This window comes from Sminthopsis crassicaudata, chromosome 6, assembly GCF_048593235.1.
Source record: "Sminthopsis crassicaudata isolate SCR6 chromosome 6, ASM4859323v1, whole genome shotgun sequence".
NCBI classification, from domain to species: Eukaryota; Metazoa; Chordata; class Mammalia; order Dasyuromorphia; family Dasyuridae; genus Sminthopsis; species Sminthopsis crassicaudata.
Genome location: NC_133622.1, coordinates 248,786,495 through 248,803,151, shown reverse-complemented (window position 1 = coordinate 248,803,151; position 16,657 = coordinate 248,786,495). Strand labels below are relative to the sequence as shown.

At 63.3% G+C, this 16,657-nt stretch overlaps 2 protein-coding genes across 4 annotated transcripts; both read left to right on the top strand.

Annotated features, from left to right (window-relative positions):
* Positions 1 to 1,927: 1,927 nt before the first annotated feature.
* INTS5 (integrator complex subunit 5) lies at positions 1,928 to 7,138 on the top strand. Its single transcript, XM_074272433.1, has 2 exons — positions 1,928 to 2,199; positions 4,059 to 7,138. Exons 1-2 carry the CDS (start codon positions 2,048 to 2,050, stop codon positions 7,030 to 7,032), a joined length of 3,126 nt encoding a protein of 1,041 aa, XP_074128534.1. The 5' UTR covers positions 1,928 to 2,047; the 3' UTR covers positions 7,033 to 7,138.
* A 215-nt stretch (positions 7,139 to 7,353) lies between these two features.
* Positions 7,354 to 16,453, top strand: GANAB (glucosidase II alpha subunit). 3 transcript variants are annotated; one of them, XM_074272435.1, is made up of 25 exons: positions 7,354 to 7,470; positions 8,556 to 8,660; positions 8,770 to 8,878; positions 9,035 to 9,162; positions 9,254 to 9,433; positions 9,829 to 9,894; positions 10,555 to 10,624; positions 10,740 to 10,827; positions 10,915 to 11,011; positions 11,189 to 11,369; positions 11,588 to 11,741; positions 12,074 to 12,309; positions 12,390 to 12,516; positions 12,629 to 12,708; positions 13,264 to 13,407; positions 13,499 to 13,595; positions 13,785 to 13,886; positions 14,012 to 14,255; positions 14,452 to 14,516; positions 14,646 to 14,722; positions 14,851 to 14,925; positions 15,025 to 15,138; positions 15,222 to 15,334; positions 15,419 to 15,519; positions 15,610 to 16,453. In XM_074272435.1, exons 1-25 carry the CDS (start codon positions 7,442 to 7,444, stop codon positions 15,717 to 15,719), a joined length of 2,892 nt encoding a protein of 963 aa, XP_074128536.1. In that variant the 5' UTR covers positions 7,354 to 7,441; the 3' UTR covers positions 15,720 to 16,453. The 3 variants fall into 3 exon arrangements, with proteins under 3 accessions (XP_074128536.1, XP_074128535.1, XP_074128538.1); XM_074272434.1 differs by having other exon boundaries at positions 10,483 to 10,624; XM_074272437.1 differs by lacking the exon at positions 9,829 to 9,894.
* Positions 16,454 to 16,657: the final 204 nt, after the last annotated feature.

Genomic DNA, 16,657 nt, shown 5'->3' with positions numbered 1-16,657 from the left:
GGCTTTCATCACTTTCATTTCCTTTCATTTGTTTATTTTAACACACGTTGCTTTGTGAATCATATTGGGAGAGAAAAATCAGAGCAAAAGAGAAAAGGCAAGGGACAGATTAAAATCTCAGTTCTTTCTGGATGCAGATGGCATTTTCTGTCCAAAGTCTATTGGGATTGCTTTGAATCACTGAGAAGAACTGAGTCTTTCATACTTGATCATTGAAAGTTCTTACTGTTATTGTGTACAATATATTCTGGTTCTGCTTACTTCTGTTCATGTAAACGATCATTTCTTATAAAACAATATTCCATAACCTTTATTATATTGTAAATTATTCATTCTCCAACTGATGGGCATCCACTTTCCAGTTCCTTGCCCCTGCTGCAAACATTTTTGCAGCAATTTGCTTACTGTACTATAGAACAACTTCAGCGTCTAACAAGGCCCTCTAAGTGCAAAAACATGTGTCAGTCAGTCCTTTCCCAGTGTTCTTATCTCTGCTTCCTCACTGCAGTTGCTCAATTCAAAGTAATATGAGTAAAAAAAGTCAGGTAATCTGGAGTCAGGAAGACCTGAGTTAAAATTTTCTCTAATAGTCGTTAGTAACAAGGGGCAAGTCATTTACTCATCTCCTCCCAATTACCTGAGGTTGTTATAAGAATAAATTGAGATAATATCTATAGAGTAGCTCCTTAAACAGATGTATGAATGCTGGGCATTATTATATGGAATTCTTTGGGAAATAAAAGACAAAGTTCTATCACTCAGGACAAATCATTCTAACTCATGATTACCTAGTTATACCGAACCTCCCAGCCCCACTTCCAAACATCATAAACTAAAAAATAAGTTTTTTTTTTGGGGGGGGGGAGGGTGAGGCAGTTGGAGTTAAGTGACTCGTCCAGGGTCACACAGCTAGCAAATTGTCCAAGGTTACGGAGCTCGTTAAGTGTCTGAGGTCCAACTCGACTCAGGTGTTCCCGCTCTGGTGCCTGTGCTCTGCCACTGCACCACCAGTTGCTCCCGTGAACCTTTGCTCTGCTTGCCCCACACTTCACTAATGAAATTGTATTTTATTTTCCCAATTATACGTAGATAGTTTTCATTGTTCGTCTTTGTAAGATTTTGAGTTCCAACATTTTCCTCCTCCCTCCCTTAACTCGCCCCTCCCCAAGACCGCAATCTGGTACCGGTCATACCTAGACTCTGGACCAGGAATAAAATCCGTGAGACGGATGGGTGAGTAGTCAGCACCCGGCAAGCGCTTAGCAGGTCCTCCCCCGTCCTCTCTCCCTCCCTGCCCCGCCCCGTTCGGCTTTTGCTTGTTCTGAGGGGGCAGCCAGCCTCCTCTCTTCCACTGAAAGGGCGGCTTCTCGGCTTCATGCGCCTGCTTTCCAGGTGCTTAATGGCAAGTGGTTGGATTTCTAAAAGCTCCAGGGAGTAAAGAGTTAACCCAGGATTGATCCCTCTGGACAATTGATCCAGAATTCTGGAGTCCCAAGAAAAGAAGCGCGGAAAGGGGGCAGTTTACCACACTCAGTCCCAACCCACTCGGTATCTTCGGGGATAGGTGCCATTTTCCATCCATTTTACAGATGAAGATGTTGAGACCCAGAGATGACGTGTCCCTGTCTCTCGAAAGCGTCCCCCGCCTCGGACCTGCTCCTCTGCTCCCTGCGCCCCTCCCCCCTCGGAGCCAGGCGCTTGTCATCAGCCCATTTTACAGGACTTCGCGATGCCAGCGGAAGCCTCCTTTCCCGGGCTGCAGCGCTGCGGCACTAGGGCCGGCCCGGTCAGGGAGCAGGTGTGGAGACGCCGGTAGAACTCTCCAGCGTCTCAGTTTCCCTCCCTGGGCAACGAAGGGGTGGGACTTCCAGCTCGGACATTCAGGGATCGGACCCTCCCCTTCCGGGCCCCGCCCCTTCCTCAGCCCGCCCCTTGCTGGGACCCGGATGGGCGCGGAACGCTCTTTCGGCGGTTCCGGACGACGCCGGACTTTTTTGCGCGCCACCCTCCCCGGCAGGTTCCGCCACTCGCAGTCCTCCCAGCGCGCATGCGCCAGCCGCGTTCCGCCGCTCCCGCCCCCGCCACCCCTCCAGCCGCTGCCGCTGCCGGCTCCGGGCCCGGGATGTCGGCTCTGTGCGATCCCTCCGGGCCTCCGGCCCCACCCGCGCCCGCCACCCACGGGCCCGCGTCCCCGCTCAGGTGCGTGGGCGCCGGCATCGCGCCGCCCCGGGTCAGCTCTTAGAAATCGTCCATCCCTCCCCATTGTACAGATGAGGAAACTGAGGCCAAGGGGCTGGGCGGAAGCCGGGAGCCGGCCTGTTCCGCCTCCTCGCTTTAGAGCCGGCGAAACTGAGGCCCCAGAGGGAAGAAGGTGGGGAGGGTGGAGCCTAGCTCGGGGCCTGGGGCACCTCCCCGTACTCCCCCCCGTACCCGCCCCCACTCTCCCCCGCCGCTGCTCCTGCGGAGGGTGCAGCCGGCTGGGCGTGGTCGGGGCCCAGGCTCCCCACAGCTGCTGCCCCTCGGTAAAGGGGAGTGGGGGAGGGCGGGCAGAGCCGGAGGGGAGCGGCACCCGGGAGGCAGCTTTGAGGGGGGGGGGGGCGTGTCGGCCGGGCCTCTGGGGAAGAGAGGGGATGGGCCCGGACTGGGGGAGACCCAGCCATCTGGAGGAACGGGGGAGGGGGCGCGGCCAGAGGCCCCGGAGAGACCCCCCTACGGCGGGAGCATGGGGGGAGGGCCAGGCCTGGAGGGGAGGTGTTCTTCAAATAGAAGTTTCAGGGGCTCCGAGCCCCACGTCCAGACTGGGGAGGAAGGCGAGGCCTGGGGGTGACTGGGCCGGGGGTGACGGGCCGGGGGTGAGGGGCCGGGGGTGACGGGGTCGGGGGTGACGGGCCGGGGGGGACGGGCCGGGGGGACGGGCCGGGGGTGACGGGCCCGGGGGTGAGGGGCCGGGGGTGAGGGGCCGGGGGTGAGGGGCCGGGGGTGACGGGGTCGGGGGTGACGGGCCGGGGGGGACGGGCCGGGGGGACGGGCCGGGGGGGACGGGCCCGGGGGTGAGGGGCCGGGGGTGACGGGCCGGGGGTGACGGGGTCGGGGGTGACGGGGCCGGGGGTGAGGGGGCCGGGGGTGACGGGCCGGGGGTGACGGGGTCGGGGGTGACGGGCCGGGGGTGACGGGCCGGGGGTGAGGGGCCGGGGGTGAGGGGGCCGGGGGTGACGGGCCGGGGGTGAGGGGCCGGGGGGTGACGGGGCCGGGGGTGACGGGGTCGGGGGTGACGGGGTCGGTGGTGACGGGTCTGGGGTGACGGGCCGGGGGTGACGGGGTCGGGGGTGACGGGGCCGGGGGTGACGGGCCGGGGGTGACGGGCCGGGGTGACGGGGCCGGGGGTGACGGGCCGGGGGTGAGGGGCCGGGGGTGAGGGGTCGGGGGTGAGGGGCCGGGGGTGACGGGGCCGGGGTGACGGGGTCGGGGGTGACGGGCCGGGGGTGACGGGGCCGGGGGTGAGGGGCCGGGGGGGGGATGGGCAGGGGGTGATGGGCAGGCTTGTGCCAGGCTCCAGAAGGGCTGAGCTGTCTTTCCACCTGCCGCCTCCTGTGTCCGAGGATTGTGGCCTGCGCCATGTCCTTTGTCCCCTTTCCAGGCCCGTGTCCTCCTTTGTGCAGTGGTTGGGGGGGTCGGGCGGCCCTGCGGGCCGCAGCCCTCACTTTGACCGGCCTCGGTTTCCCCGACCCACGAGGGGCCTCGGCTGGTTCTCGGCCGCAGCCCGAGTTTAGGAGGACGGGCACATGGTGGGGAGGGGGAGGCCACGTGTGGCTGGTGGCAGGAGGGAGGATCATGGCCGCCCCTTCAAGTAATCTTCCGAGCCAGGAGCCGAGGGAAGGGCCGCCGGGGAGGAGGAAGCGCGGCCAGAAGCAGTGGGAGGCCGGGAGGGGACGGGGCTCCTCGGCGCTGGGCTGACCGCTGCTGGGAACGCTCGGAGGGAGGCCTGGCTGCGGCCCCTCCCAGCGCCCGCCGGAGCCGCGCGGTCCTGCCTGACCGCCCTTTCTCTCCCTCCTTCGCAGCGCCCAGGAGCTGGCTCAGGAGATCAAGGCCTTCCTAACCGGGGTCGACCCCGTGCTGGGCCATCAGCTCTCGACCCGGGACCACGCACGCTGTGGCCTCCTGCTGCTCCGCTCCCTGCCCCCTGCCCGCGCCGCCGTCCTCGACCACCTGAGAGGCGTCTTCGACGAGAGCGTCCGCACCCACCTGGCCACTCTGGATGATGTCGCCAGCACCGGCCCGCAGCACCTGCGCCCGCCGCTCCCTTCCCACATTCCTTCGGGGGGTCCTGGCCTGGAGGACGTCATCCAGGAGGTACAGCAGGTGCTCTCGGAGTTCATCCGGGCTAATCCCAAGGCCTGGGCCCCCGTGGTCAGCGCCTGGTCCATCGACCTGATGGGACAGCTCAGCAGCAAGTACTCTGGGCGGCACCAGCGGGTGCCCCACGCCGCCGGCTCCCTGAACGAGCTGCTGCAGCTGTGGATGGGCTGCCGCGCCACCCGCACGCTCATGGACATTTACGTGCAGTGCCTGTCGGCCCTCATCGGGAGCTGTCCCGACGCCTGCGTGGATGCCCTCTTGGACACGTCTGTCCAGCATTCGCCGCATTTTGACTGGGTCGTGGCCCACATCGGCTCCTCCTTCCCCGGCACCATCATCTCTCGGGTGCTCTCTTGTGGACTCAAGGATTTTTGTGTCCATGGTGGGGCTGGAGGGGGAAGCGGAGGGGCGGGCGGTCCCCCTCCGACCCCTTCAGCAGATGCCTTCCCCTCGACCGCAGCCGTCCCCGGAGAGAAGCGTGTGCCCAAGATTGCTTCCGTCGTGGGCATCCTGGGACATCTGGCCTCTCGCCACGGGGACAGCATCCGCCGCGAGCTCCTTCGAATGTTCCACGAGAGCTTGGCCGCGGGCTCTGGGGTGCGTGGAAGCGACCCCTCCCTCCAGGCTACGGTGCCCTTCTTGCTGCAGCTGGCAGTCATGTCGCCAGCCCTGCTGGGCACCGTGTCCGGGGAGCTGGTGGACTGCCTGAAGCCCCCGTCGGTCCTGAGCCAGCTTCAGCAGCACCTGCAGGTCTTTAGCCGAGAGGAGCTGGACAACATGCTGAGCCTCGCGGTCCACCTGGTCAGCCAGGCGTCCGGGGCCGGAGCTTACCGCCTCCTCCAGTTCTTGGTGGACACGGCCATGCCGGCTTCCGTCATCACGCCCCCCGGCCTGGCCGTCCCCGATGCCGTCCGCGAGGCCTGTGACCGGCTCATCCAGTTGCTGCTGCTGCACTTACAGAAGCTCGTGCACAATCGGGGAGGGTCCCCTGGGGACGGGCTTCTGGGTCCCCCTCCCCCGCCCCGCCCGGTGCCCTTCCTCGATGCCCTGCGGAACCACGTCGGAGAGCTGTGTGGGGAGACCTTGAGGCTGGAGCGGAAGCGCTTCCTTTGGCAGCACCAGCTCCTGGGCCTGCTGTCCGTCTATACCCGGCCCAGCTGTGGACCGGAAGCCTTGGGCCATCTCTTGAGCCGGGCCCGAACGCCAGACGAGTTGAGCCTGGCCACGCAGCTTTTCGCTGGGCTGGTGGTCAGTCTCTCTGGCTTGCTGCCCTTGACCTTGTGCAGTTGTCTGGCGCGAGTCCACGCAGGGACGCTGCTCCCCCCCTTCACGGCCAGGCTTCTCCGCAACCTGACTCTGCTGGTGGGGTGGGAGCAGCAGGGCGGGGAGGGGCCCACCGCCCTGGGGGCCCGTGTCGGGGAGGCTGTCTCTGCCCAACTTCCAGACCTGGCTCCCCTCCTGCTGCACCCGGAAGAGGAAGTCGCCGAAGCAGCTTCGTCCCTGCTGGCCATCTGCCCCTTTCCTCGGGGAGCCCTGCTCCCTGCCCAGCTCCTGAGCTTGGTGAGGGCTGGCGTGTCCCGATTCTTCGCCTCCCTGAGGCTCCACGGGCCCCCGGGGGTCTCCTCGGCTTCCCAGCTGCTCATCCGGCTCTCCCAGGCCTCCTCGGCCGGCCTCAAAGCCGTCCTCCAGCTTCTGGTAGAGGGAGCTCTGCATCGGGGCAACACCGAGCTGTTCGGGGGGGAGGGGGAAGGCGGGAACGAGAACGTGCCGCCGTCCAGTTCGGCCTCTGCTTATCTGCTGGAGACCAACAGGCGGCACACGGCGGCCGTGCCGGGCCCCGGAGGCGTCTGGTCGGTGTTTCACGCCGGGGTGATCGGCCGAGGCCTGAAGCCGCCCAGGTCGGCCCAGTCCCGGAGCGCGCAGGAGGTGATCTACAACACCCAGAGCCTGCTGCGCCTTTTGGTGCACTGCTGCAGCGTCTCGAGCGGGGGCGCAGCCGGCGACTGCTGGGCGGCCCCCGCGCTGAGCCCCGAGGCCGCCAAGGCCGTGGCCGTGACCTTGGTGGAGAGCGTGTGCCCGGACGCCGCCGGGGCGGAGCTGGCCTGGCCCCCCGAAGATCACGCCAGAAGCACGGTGGAGCGGGACCTCCGCATCGGTCGCCGATTCCGGGAGCACCCGCTGCTCTTTGAGCTGCTGAAGCTGGTGGCCGCGGCGCCCCCCGCCCTGTGCTACTGTTCGGTGCTGCTGCGGGGGCTCCTGGCGGCCCTCCTGGGCCACTGGGAGGCCTCCCGCCACCTGGACACCTCGCAGTCCCCCTGGCAGCTGGAGGCCTCCTGTACTCTGGTGGCCGTCATGGCCGAGGGGAGCCTGCTGCCCCCCACCCTGGGCAACATGCACGAGGTGTTCAGCCAGCTGGCGCCCTTCGAGGTGCGGCTGCTGCTGCTCAGCGTCTGGGGCTTCCTCCGGGAGCACGGCCCCCTGCCCCAGAAGTTCGCCTTCCAGCCCGAGAAGGGCCGCTTTGCCCGGGACTTCTCTCGGGAGGGGGGAGGGGCCGGGGGCCCCCACCTGGCCGTGCTGCACAGCGTCCTGCACAGGAACATTGACCGCCTGGGCCTCTTCTCTGGCCGCTTCCAGGCCTGGCCCGCCTCGGCCCCCCCGCAGAGGCCGGCCCCTTGAGCTGCCCCGGCCCGGGCGCCGCACCTCCGCCTCCTCTGAGCCTGAGCTCTCCCCTCCACCGCTTCTTTCTTCCCCCACTGAATAAAAGTTGCCCAGTTTGCAATGAGCCGGACTTGTGTGGCTGTCCTGCGGGGTGGGGAAGAGGGGCTGGGCGGGCCGGACCGAAGAAACGGGCCAATGGCAGCGCAGCAGGTTGGGGACCCTCCTATCAAAGGCCGCCTGCTCCTCCTTCCCGCCTCCGGGCCCCCGTCCATCAGGGCCTGCGCTTCTCTCATAGGCCGGCCCGGCTCCCTGCTCTCGGGTGGCCAATCGCCTTACGGAATGGGAGGGCGCGCGGGGCCACGTGTTCCAGCGTGACTGGCGGCGAGAGGAGGGGAGAGCCGGGGTCAAGGATCGAACCCGGCACAAGATGGCGGCGGCGGCGGCGCGTCGGAGGCGGTGAGGAGACAGGGGAAGAGGGCTGCCCCGTCCCGGCGGCCTCTTCCCGGCGCCTCGGGTTCCCCGGCGGCCCCCAGCTCCCCACTTAACACTTCGGGGACTTGCTCCCCGCCTCCAGGAGTGGCCCGGGGTGGGGGGCAGAGAGGGAGACAGGCGGCCCCGGGCCGACCCTGGGGTGGGGGTGGGGCAGGAGGACGGGTTTGAGACCCGGAGCCGGGAAACCTCCGGGCCGACCCCGCTTGGGGGGAGAGCGCCCGCCTGGGAGTGTCCTGCGCTTTCTCGGCCGTCCCGGGAACCACCGCACGGACCTGAGAGCGGAGACACCCCCCCTTGTTCTCCCCGCCCCCAAGAGCAGTTGCAGATGAGGAAACTGAGGCACAGCTAGGCTCCGAGACTGGCCAGGCCTGTCAGGGGGCGTGCGCGGCTCTCCCGGGGCCCCCAGCTGCCTAATCTGGAGGATGGGAAGCTGGGAGCTCGAGATGCGGAGCTAATGCCCCCCCCCCCCAGTGTGGTGGAAGTGTGTGTGGGGAGCCAGGCTCCGGTGTGCCCGGGCCTGGGGGTGCGGGACCCCCCTCGCGTGACCCAGGAGCCTTATGCGCTGCTGCCCGGGGTCACAGGCCACTGGGGGTCTGGGGGCCTCACCTCCCGCCCCTCTGTGCACTGGGGGTCTGGGGGCCTCACCTCCGGCCCCTCTGTGCACTGGGGGTCTGGGGGCCTCACCTCCCGCCCCTCTGTGCACTGGGGGTCTGGGGTCCTCACCTCCGGCCCCTTTGTGCACTGCTGCCCGGGGTCAGCCCCTTGGGGAGGTGGGAAAGCCTGGCTTTGGATCCAGCAGCCAGAGATGGGGGGACCCCCCCTTTCTCCCTGGGGTGCCTTGGGAATGTGGATGAGGCTCCCCCCCAGACTGATGCAAGCTGAGCCAACAGCAGAAGCGCTTGGGCCGCCCCCCGGGGGCTTGGGGAGTCCTGGGCATCCTCCCCGCGCCGGGAGGGAGCTGAGTGAGCAGGAAGTGGGGGGCGGGCACCTTAGCCACTTGTAGGAAGCAGCGGCTGCTGCCCGGCCCTGAGTGCGCCTTCCTTCCCCAGGGCCTGGGCAGACTTGGGCCTGGCTTGGCTGGGCCTCTGCCTCTCCACAGCCTGGGCCGTGGACAGAAGCAACTTCAAGACCTGCGAGCAGAGTTCCTTCTGCAAGTATGGAGCTGGGCGGGGGCTGGGCAGAGAAATACAGGCCTGGGAGGGGCGCGTTCTGTCTCCTGGGGGACGGGGGCTCTCCCCCCACTGAGCCTGAGTCTCCCCACAGGCGACAGCGCAGCGTTCAGCCCGGCTCCTCCCCCTACCGGGCCCTCCTGGACTCTCTAGAACTGGGCCCCGAAGCCCTTACCGTCCAGCTTGTCAATGAAGTCACCAAGGTCCGAGGTGGTGAAAGGGATAGGTTGGGGAGGGGAGCAGGATGGAGACCTGGAGTGTGAGCCCCCCATGTGCCGGGCACTTGTGGGGGGGCAGGCAGCCAGCAGAGACCGGAGGGAGCGTGGGCTGGGCCTGGTGCTCACTTCTGCCCCGCGCAGGTGGTGCTGCTGTTGGAACTGCAAGGACTCCGGGGGAACATGACGCGGCTTCGGATCGACGAACTCAAGCCCCTCCGGCCGCGTTACCGGGTGCCGGATGTCTTGGTGGCAGACCCCCCCACGGCTCGGTAATTCTGCTGCTCTCCGCCCTCCCCTGCGCCTCTGGGCTCCCCTTCTCACGGGCTCTCTTTAATTCCTCTCCCCTCGCGCCGTCGTTAGGTTGTCTGTCTCCGGCCGTGACGAGAACAGCGTGGAGCTGACCGTGGCCGAGGGGCCGTACAAGATCATCCTGACGGGCAGGCCTTTCCGGCTGGACCTGCTGGAGAACCGCAGCCTTGTGCTCAGTGTGAACGCTCGGGGACTCATGGTCTTCGAGCACCAGAGACTCCCCAGGAATTCGTGAGTAAAGGGATGGGAAGCTGCCAGGAAGGGTTTCGAGGAGGCCTCTCAGAGTCTGGGTCCCTGGGCTTTCTGGGAGGGGAGGAGGCAGGGAGATGGGGGGGGGGTGTCAGTGTGTGCTGGCTGGGAGACCGTGCCCCTGCCTGGGGCGGGGAGCCCTTCCTGGGCCTCCCTCCTCGGCCGCCACTTCGCCTTCTCTTGGAGCCGTCTTGTTTCCCAGATTTACCCCCCCCCCCCTTTTTTTTTTTAAATAAATTTTTGTTTGGTTGGTTTTTCCGTCTCTGGATGTTCGTGGACTGAAACTCACTTTTGTGTTTCTGTTTTTGTGTTGGTTTTGTGCCTCCTTCCCCTGCCCCTCTGCCCTCCCCTTCCTTTCCCCTCTCCTCCTGCCCCAGTTTCTCGGATAAAGTTAGTCTCACGTTCGGTAGCATTTGGGATAAGATCAAGAACCTTTTCTCTAGGTAAATCCACGGCCACTGGTACTGTATCCGTTCCTCACCCCCCGCTCCTCCGCCCCTGCCTTCTCTGCCCTGCGGCCCACGTAGACACACTCACACTCACGCTCCCCATCTCTGCCCCTCAGCTAAAAGGCTGCTGTCCCAGGAGGGCTGGGCAGCACGGGAGCCTGCTTGCTCCTCCGTGGGGCTAGGAAGGCGGATGCCAGGAATCTCGTTCTCTCTGCTCCAGGCCAGGTGGGGCAGGAGTTGGTCAGTCCTAGAGTGAGGTCTGGGGAGGGGGCTCGACTGGGCGGGGCGTCCACGACAGCTAGGCTCGCGCTCCCTTCAGCCGCCAGATCCCGAGTGGTTTTGACTCCCTCCTTCCCGATGCTCTTCGGTGGCGTGTGTGGACATGTTAAAAGCATACGACTTGGTTCCCTTGATCATTGCCTTCCCCCCTCCCTCCTTCTTCCCTCCCTCCTTCCCTCATTTCCACTCCTCGGCACACTCCCAGCCCAGCCTTGGGAGGAGGATGTCTTCCCTGGGGATGCACTCCACGATTGGCTGGAGCTCAGGCTTTATCCTCGTCCCCATGCTCTCCCCACCCCCAAGCAAAAAACATCCAAAGCAGAACCCTTCGTCCCTTCTCCTTGGACTGGATCAGACCGCTCTCCTACCTTCCAGGGAGGGAACAAAGGAGCCTGCTGAGGGGGATGGAACCCCAGAAGAGGAGGCTGCAGGGAAAGCAGACAAGGTGAGGCAAATGGAGAGAAAGAGAGGCCAGGGGGAAGGGCCAGCCTACACTGAGGGGCCTGGCCAGTGTTGGGGCTGCTAAATTGGGGGTACAATCCCCTTTCTTCCTCCTGCAGTCAGAGGAGAACAGTGAAAAGGATGACAACGAAGAGCCAGGGGCCTGGGAGGAGATGTTCAAAACCCACTCGGACAGCAAGCCTTTTGGTGAGGACACAAAGGGGTTTTTAGCGGGGGAGGGAGGCACTAAATGGGTGGGCTTCCCTTGACTCCTGACTCCCCTGCCTCCCATAGGCCCTACATCTGTCGGTCTGGATTTTTCTTTGCCTGGGATGGAGCATGTGTATGGAATCCCAGAGCACGCGGACAGCCTGAGACTGAAAGTCACTGAGTAAGTCAGATCCAAGAAAGGGGAGCAGGGCAGGCCGGGGAGCAGGGGTGCGTGGCTGGAAGGGCTTTCCCAAGGGGCTTTGTCCTGGCTGGCTTCTCCCCTTTGGGGGTCAGTGGAGCGGCCCCTAAGATCACCCCTGCTTGCTCTGGGGCAGTCCTGACACCGAGGCCTTTGCAGGGGTGGGGAGCCATACCGCCTGTACAACCTCGACGTGTTCCAATACGAGCTGTACAACCCCATGGCCTTGTATGGCTCAGTGCCCGTGCTCTTGGCGCACAACGTCCACCGAGACCTCGGCATTTTCTGGCTCAATGCGGCAGAGACATGGGTCGACATCTCTTCGAATACGGCAGGAAAGGTGAGGGGGGGGGCATGTGATCTGAAAGAGCTCTTGGGGTGAATACAGTCTGGGCCCATAACAAAGGGACAACCTGATTGGCTCCAAGGGGAGCAACGGAGCCCTGTGATTCCTGATGGGAAGAGGAAGTCCGCTGTCTGGTCCAGTGACCCTGAGGGGAGCCATTCCCCTCATGGGAATTGTTAGGGAATGTCTAATTTCTGGTCCTCCTGAAACAGACCCTGTTTGGGAAGATGCTGGACTACCTGCAAGGTGGCGGGGAAACCCCTCAGACTGATGTGCGCTGGATGTCCGAGAGCGGGATCATCGATGTTTTCTTGCTCCTTGGGCCCACGGTCTCGGACGTCTTCCGTCAGTATACCAGTCTCACAGGTGGGCTCCTGCTGGGCTTTGGCACCCGTACCCAGCCCCTCGCCTTGTTCTTTGACGTCAGTTAGGTTTTGTTTTGGCATCTTTTGCTTTTTTGAACTCGTCATCCATGGGATCCCTCTCTTTCCTGACTATGAGCTGTCCCACTGGCCATTAGTCCCACTGGCTGGTCCTGCCAAGAGAGAAGGTGGAAGGCAGGCCCCTCCCTGGCCAAGTGTCCGTGTCTTGAATCGCTGACCCAGGCCGATCTCGGGCTTTACCCTGGGCTCTTGGCCCCAGCCACGCTTTGGGTTTGGCCTGATTTGTGGCTCCCCGACCCATCCCTGCTCCCACAGGGACCCAGGGCCTTCCTCCACTCTTCTCCCTCGGCTACCACCAGAGCCGCTGGAATTATCGAGATGAGGCTGATGTGATTGAAGTCGACCAGGGTTTTGATAACCACGACCTCCCCTGTGATGTCATCTGGCTGGACATTGAACATGCTGATGGCAAACGCTACTTCACCTGGGACTCGAGCCGTTTTCCCCAGCCCCTTGCCATGCTAGGACACCTTGCTGGCAAAAGACGGAAGGTAAGAGCCGGCTAGCCATGAGGGAAAGGGGTTCGGAGTGCCTGGGGAGCTGCTGACCATTGGGTGTTCCTTTTTCCTAGCTGGTGGCCATTGTGGACCCCCACATCAAGGTGGACTCAGGATACCGGGTACACGAGGAATTACGGTCGCTGGGATTGTATGTCAAGACCCGAGATGGTTCTGACTACGAGGGATGGTGTTGGCCAGGTTAGGCGGGAAGGCCCGGCCGGGACCGAGAGAGCCGGCCGGAGGCAGAAGGATGTGGGTGTGGTGCCGTCTATTGGCCCTATGGGTGACTTTTGATTTTGACCTCCCCCAGGCTCTGTTGGCTATCCCGACTTCACAAACGTCAAGATGAGAGACTGGTGGGCAAACATGTTCAGCTTTGACAAGTATGAGGTAGGACAAGGATGGGGTGCTCCCTCCCCCTTATCCTTCAGGCCCAAGCAGCAACTCCCTTTGCCTTAACCTCTGTGGGTCAGGTTGAGCTCCTGGGCAGTCAAAGTTCCAAGCTCGGGCCTTCTTATAGCTGATTGAACACGCCGGGTTGGCCAGTCCGGCTCCTGATCCCCGGGGGTGGGGGGAGGGCGCTGCCGCTTTGCATCAGTGACATATGGGACTTGGCTTGCGGCCCTTTTGCAGTGTCTGACTTCTGCCCATTTGTATTGCTTTTCCTTCCCTTATTTCCTTCCATTAGACCTCACTTGGCCATGTTGGAAAGTGAATGTGTCCTTCAGTGTTCCTGGTCCCCAACTCTACTGAGTGACGGCCAGGGCACGATGTTCAGCCACCGCGGGCGCTCTGAAGTCTGCTCAGGGATTACTTTCCTTTTTTAGAAAGTTCACTCTGCGTCAGTCCGGAGCGGCGTGGCCTGCTTTTTCTGGGTCTCTGAGGGCTCGTGTCCCTTCCTTCCCCGACTTCCTTGAACCTTGGTTTTCTACCTTTTCTTTCTAGGGTTCAGCCTCTAACCTCTACGTCTGGAATGACATGAATGAACCATCAGTGTTCAATGGTCCAGAGGTCACCATGCTAAAGGATGCCCGGCACCACGGGGGCTGGGAGCACCGGGACATCCACAACATTTACGGCCTCTATGTGGTGAGGACCTGACGTCCTCGAGCCATGGGGAGGGTTGGGCCGGGTCCGTGGGATGCCTGCCCCTGACCGGAGCTTTCTCTGTGCCCCCCAGCACATGGCCACAGCCCAGGGACTCATCCAGCGCTCTGGAGGAGTGGAGCGTCCCTTTGTCCTCTCCAGGGCCTTCTTTGCTGGCTCACAACGTTATGGTGAGATCTGTGGGAGTTGGGGGTAGAATGGGCACTGGCAGGGACCCTACCCACCCCGTGGCAATCCAAAACTTTGATGGGCTGGAGAGCCAGCTGGGCAGGGGAAGAGGGGGCTGCTAAGAAGACTGCAGAGGGAGCTGGGGGGCTTGCTGCCAATGATCCTTCATGGTGTCCTCTTCTCTCTCCCAGGAGCTGTCTGGACAGGGGACAACACAGCAGAGTGGGATCATCTGAAAATCACTATCCCCATGTGCCTCAGCCTGGGGCTGGTGGGACTCTCTTTCTGTGGAGGTGAGCAATGTGGGCCTGGATGGAGGAGGGGCTCCAGGGAGAGTCACTGGCCGGGGATCACCCGGGGCTGGAGGGAGGGAGCACCTTCTGGCACCTTTTCCTCCATCTCCTCCTCTGCCTCCTAGCCGACGTGGGTGGCTTCTTCAAGAATCCTGAGCCAGAACTGCTTCTGCGTTGGTACCAGATGGGCGCGTACCAGCCGTTCTACAGGGCCCACTCCCACATGGACACAGGCCGGCGAGAGCCCTGGCTGCTGCCCCCCGAGTATCTGGGGCCCGTCCGAGACGCCTTGCGCCAGCGTTATGCCCTGCTGCCCTTTTGGTACACCCTTTTCTACCGTGCTCACCGGGATGGGCATCCTGTCATGAGGTGAGAAGGGCAGTGCCATGGGGGAAGAGGGATAGAATTGGGGCTGGCAGAGTGACAGGGATGCAGGGGCAGCTTAATCCTTACTCATGGGAGGTGTTGGGGCGAGGGAGGCTGAAAGAAATGACAGGAAAATGCCAGCAAAATAAGCAACAGACTCCACTCAGGACTTGGAATCCCTCTCTCTCTTCTTCCTTAGGCCCCTGTGGGTGCAGTATCCCAAGGATGTGTCCACCTTTAGCCAAGATGATCAGTTCATGCTAGGTGAGAATGCTGGGAAGGGATTAACATCTGTGGCTCTGGAGGAGCCGGCAGAAACGGAGACCCCTGGGTGTCCAGTGAGGCCGGTCCCTCCTGCTCTGTGGGTGACCGCGCCCTGTTTCTTTGTTTCAGGAGACTCTCTGTTGGTTCATCCTGTGGCAGAGCCTGGGGCCCGGGGAGTCCAGGTGTACCTGCCTGGCCAAGGAGAGGTGAGCTCATGGGGGGCAGGGGGGTCTGGGTCGGGACCAAAGAGAGACAGTGAATGTGAATGTTTAGAGCTGGGGGGGTGTTGTGTGGACAGAGTAAAGAAACTGCTTCCATCCCGGTTCCTCCTCAGGTGTGGTACGACGTGCAGAGCTACCAGAAGCATCACGGCCCCCAGACTTTGTACCTCCCGGTCACTCTTAGCAGCGTGAGTGCTCCTTGGGAGGACAGAAGGTTGTGACTTCATGGGGTGGGTCAGGGTGCGGGGTGAATAGGGAGGCCTTGAGCCACGTGGTTCTGTCCCCAGATCCCGGTGTTCCAGCGTGGGGGGACCATCATCCCTCGGTGGGAGCGGGTACGGCGCTCCTCAGACTGCATGAAGGACGACCCAATCACTCTCTACGTGGCAATCAGCCCCCAGGTGAGCCCCCCCCCCAGCCCAGTTCCCTCCCCAGAGCCTGCAAGTCCAGCTGCCAGCGCTCCACTCTGACCCTTTCCACGCAGGGCACTGCCGAAGGGGAGCTTTATTTGGATGACGGTCACACCTTCAACTATCAGACCCAGAATGAGTTCCTGCTGAGGAAATTCACTTTCTCAGGAAACACCCTGACCTCCAGGTGAGAGCATGGGGTGGGGCGGGCCCCCCCCTCCCCGCGTCTCTCTGGCCAGTCCTCTTACTGGGCCTCTTTGTGTCCCTTCAGCTCAGCTGACCCTCGAGGCCACTGGGAGACGCCCATCTGGATTGAGCGCGTGGTGATCCTGGGGGCCGGGAAGCCTGCCTCCGTGCTGCTGCGGTCCGAAGGTGAGTGGGCTGGAACCGGGCGGAGGGGGGCGGGGCCAGGCGGGGGAAGCCGTGTCCTGCCCACTCGTGACCCGGTGTCCATGCCCGTAGGCCTGCCGGAAAGCGTGCTGACTTTCCACCATAGTGCCGAAACCTCGGTGCTCACCCTGCGCAAGCCCGGCGTGCGTGTGTCTGCGGACTGGAGCATTCATTTGCGATAGCCCGAGGGTCGGCCCCGCCCGCGTGACCAGAGTGACCCCTCCCTCCGCCCGGAGGTCACACCCCCTTTCAGAGCTTTGTTGGCCGCCCCAGGATTTGCTGGCCATAGGCCGGGCAGGGGCTGGGACCCCCCCCCCCCCTTCCCAGATCCCTTCCCCCCTCGGGGTGCGGGAAGCCCCGCACATACCCTCCACGGCACCCCATCCCCCTCCTTCCTGAGACTTCCCATTCAAGCCTTCATTTCAGGCTCTGGATCCCTTGAGCCGCGGTCACTGGTCTCCATCGGGACCCCTTCCCTCCCCCTCCTTTCCTCAAGTGGAGGGAAGGAGTCTCTCGGAGACTTCCCCCCAGCCTTTTCCTATCCCACGGATACACTGGGACCACCCCCCACTTTGTGGGGGCCGCGTGGGGTGAAAGAAGGTTGTGGGGGCCATTCATCTCTCCCGCCCGTGGGGGAGGCAGCCCCCCCCCCCCTTAGCGGAAAGCAACTCGCGCGAGCCCCTCCCCCCAGGTTGCGTGCCCACGCAGGAGCCCGGGCCGCGTCCCATCCCATCACGCCCCGCGTATTTATTGCTGGCCGAGGGGGCAATGGATCATGTGTGCCCAGGGTTGGGGGCTCTGAGGCCTGAGGAACGGGGAAGGGGCATCTTGGTGGACGTTTTTTACTTCCCCACGGCCCGAGCAGGGATAGGTTTTGATAAACGGAAAAACAATAAAAGAACTGAAACTCTTGGAAGACGCGTCCATGAATGGGGGCGGGGTAGGGCCGGAAACGGGGGCCTGCGCACGCGCCGTGCGTTCTCCGGTGCTGGCCTGGAAGCTCCCCTCCCCTAGAGTGGGGCCGGTCCCTGAGAACCAGGTGACCCTCCCCCAGGGCCCAAATATTTTGGGAGGCCTCCACGGTGTCGCGCTGGCCCGCTCCTCCTGCCTCTGGCCTGGC

Coding starts and splice junctions, on each gene's coding strand:
- GANAB (XM_074272434.1), top strand. CDS start 7,442: ATGGCGGCGGCGGCGGCGCGTCGGAGGCG. Junction 8,661..8,769: donor GAGCAGAGTTCCTTCTGCAA/GTATGGAGCTGG, acceptor GTCTCCCCACAG/GCGACAGCGCAGCGTTCAGC. Junction 11,370..11,587: donor CTTCGAATACGGCAGGAAAG/GTGAGGGGGGGG, acceptor CTCCTGAAACAG/ACCCTGTTTGGGAAGATGCT.
- INTS5 (XM_074272433.1), top strand. CDS start 2,048: ATGCGCCAGCCGCGTTCCGCCGCTCCCGCCCCCGCCACCCCTCCAGCC. Junction 2,200..4,058: donor GGGCCCGCGTCCCCGCTCAG/GTGCGTGGGCGC, acceptor CCTCCTTCGCAG/CGCCCAGGAGCTGGCTCAGG.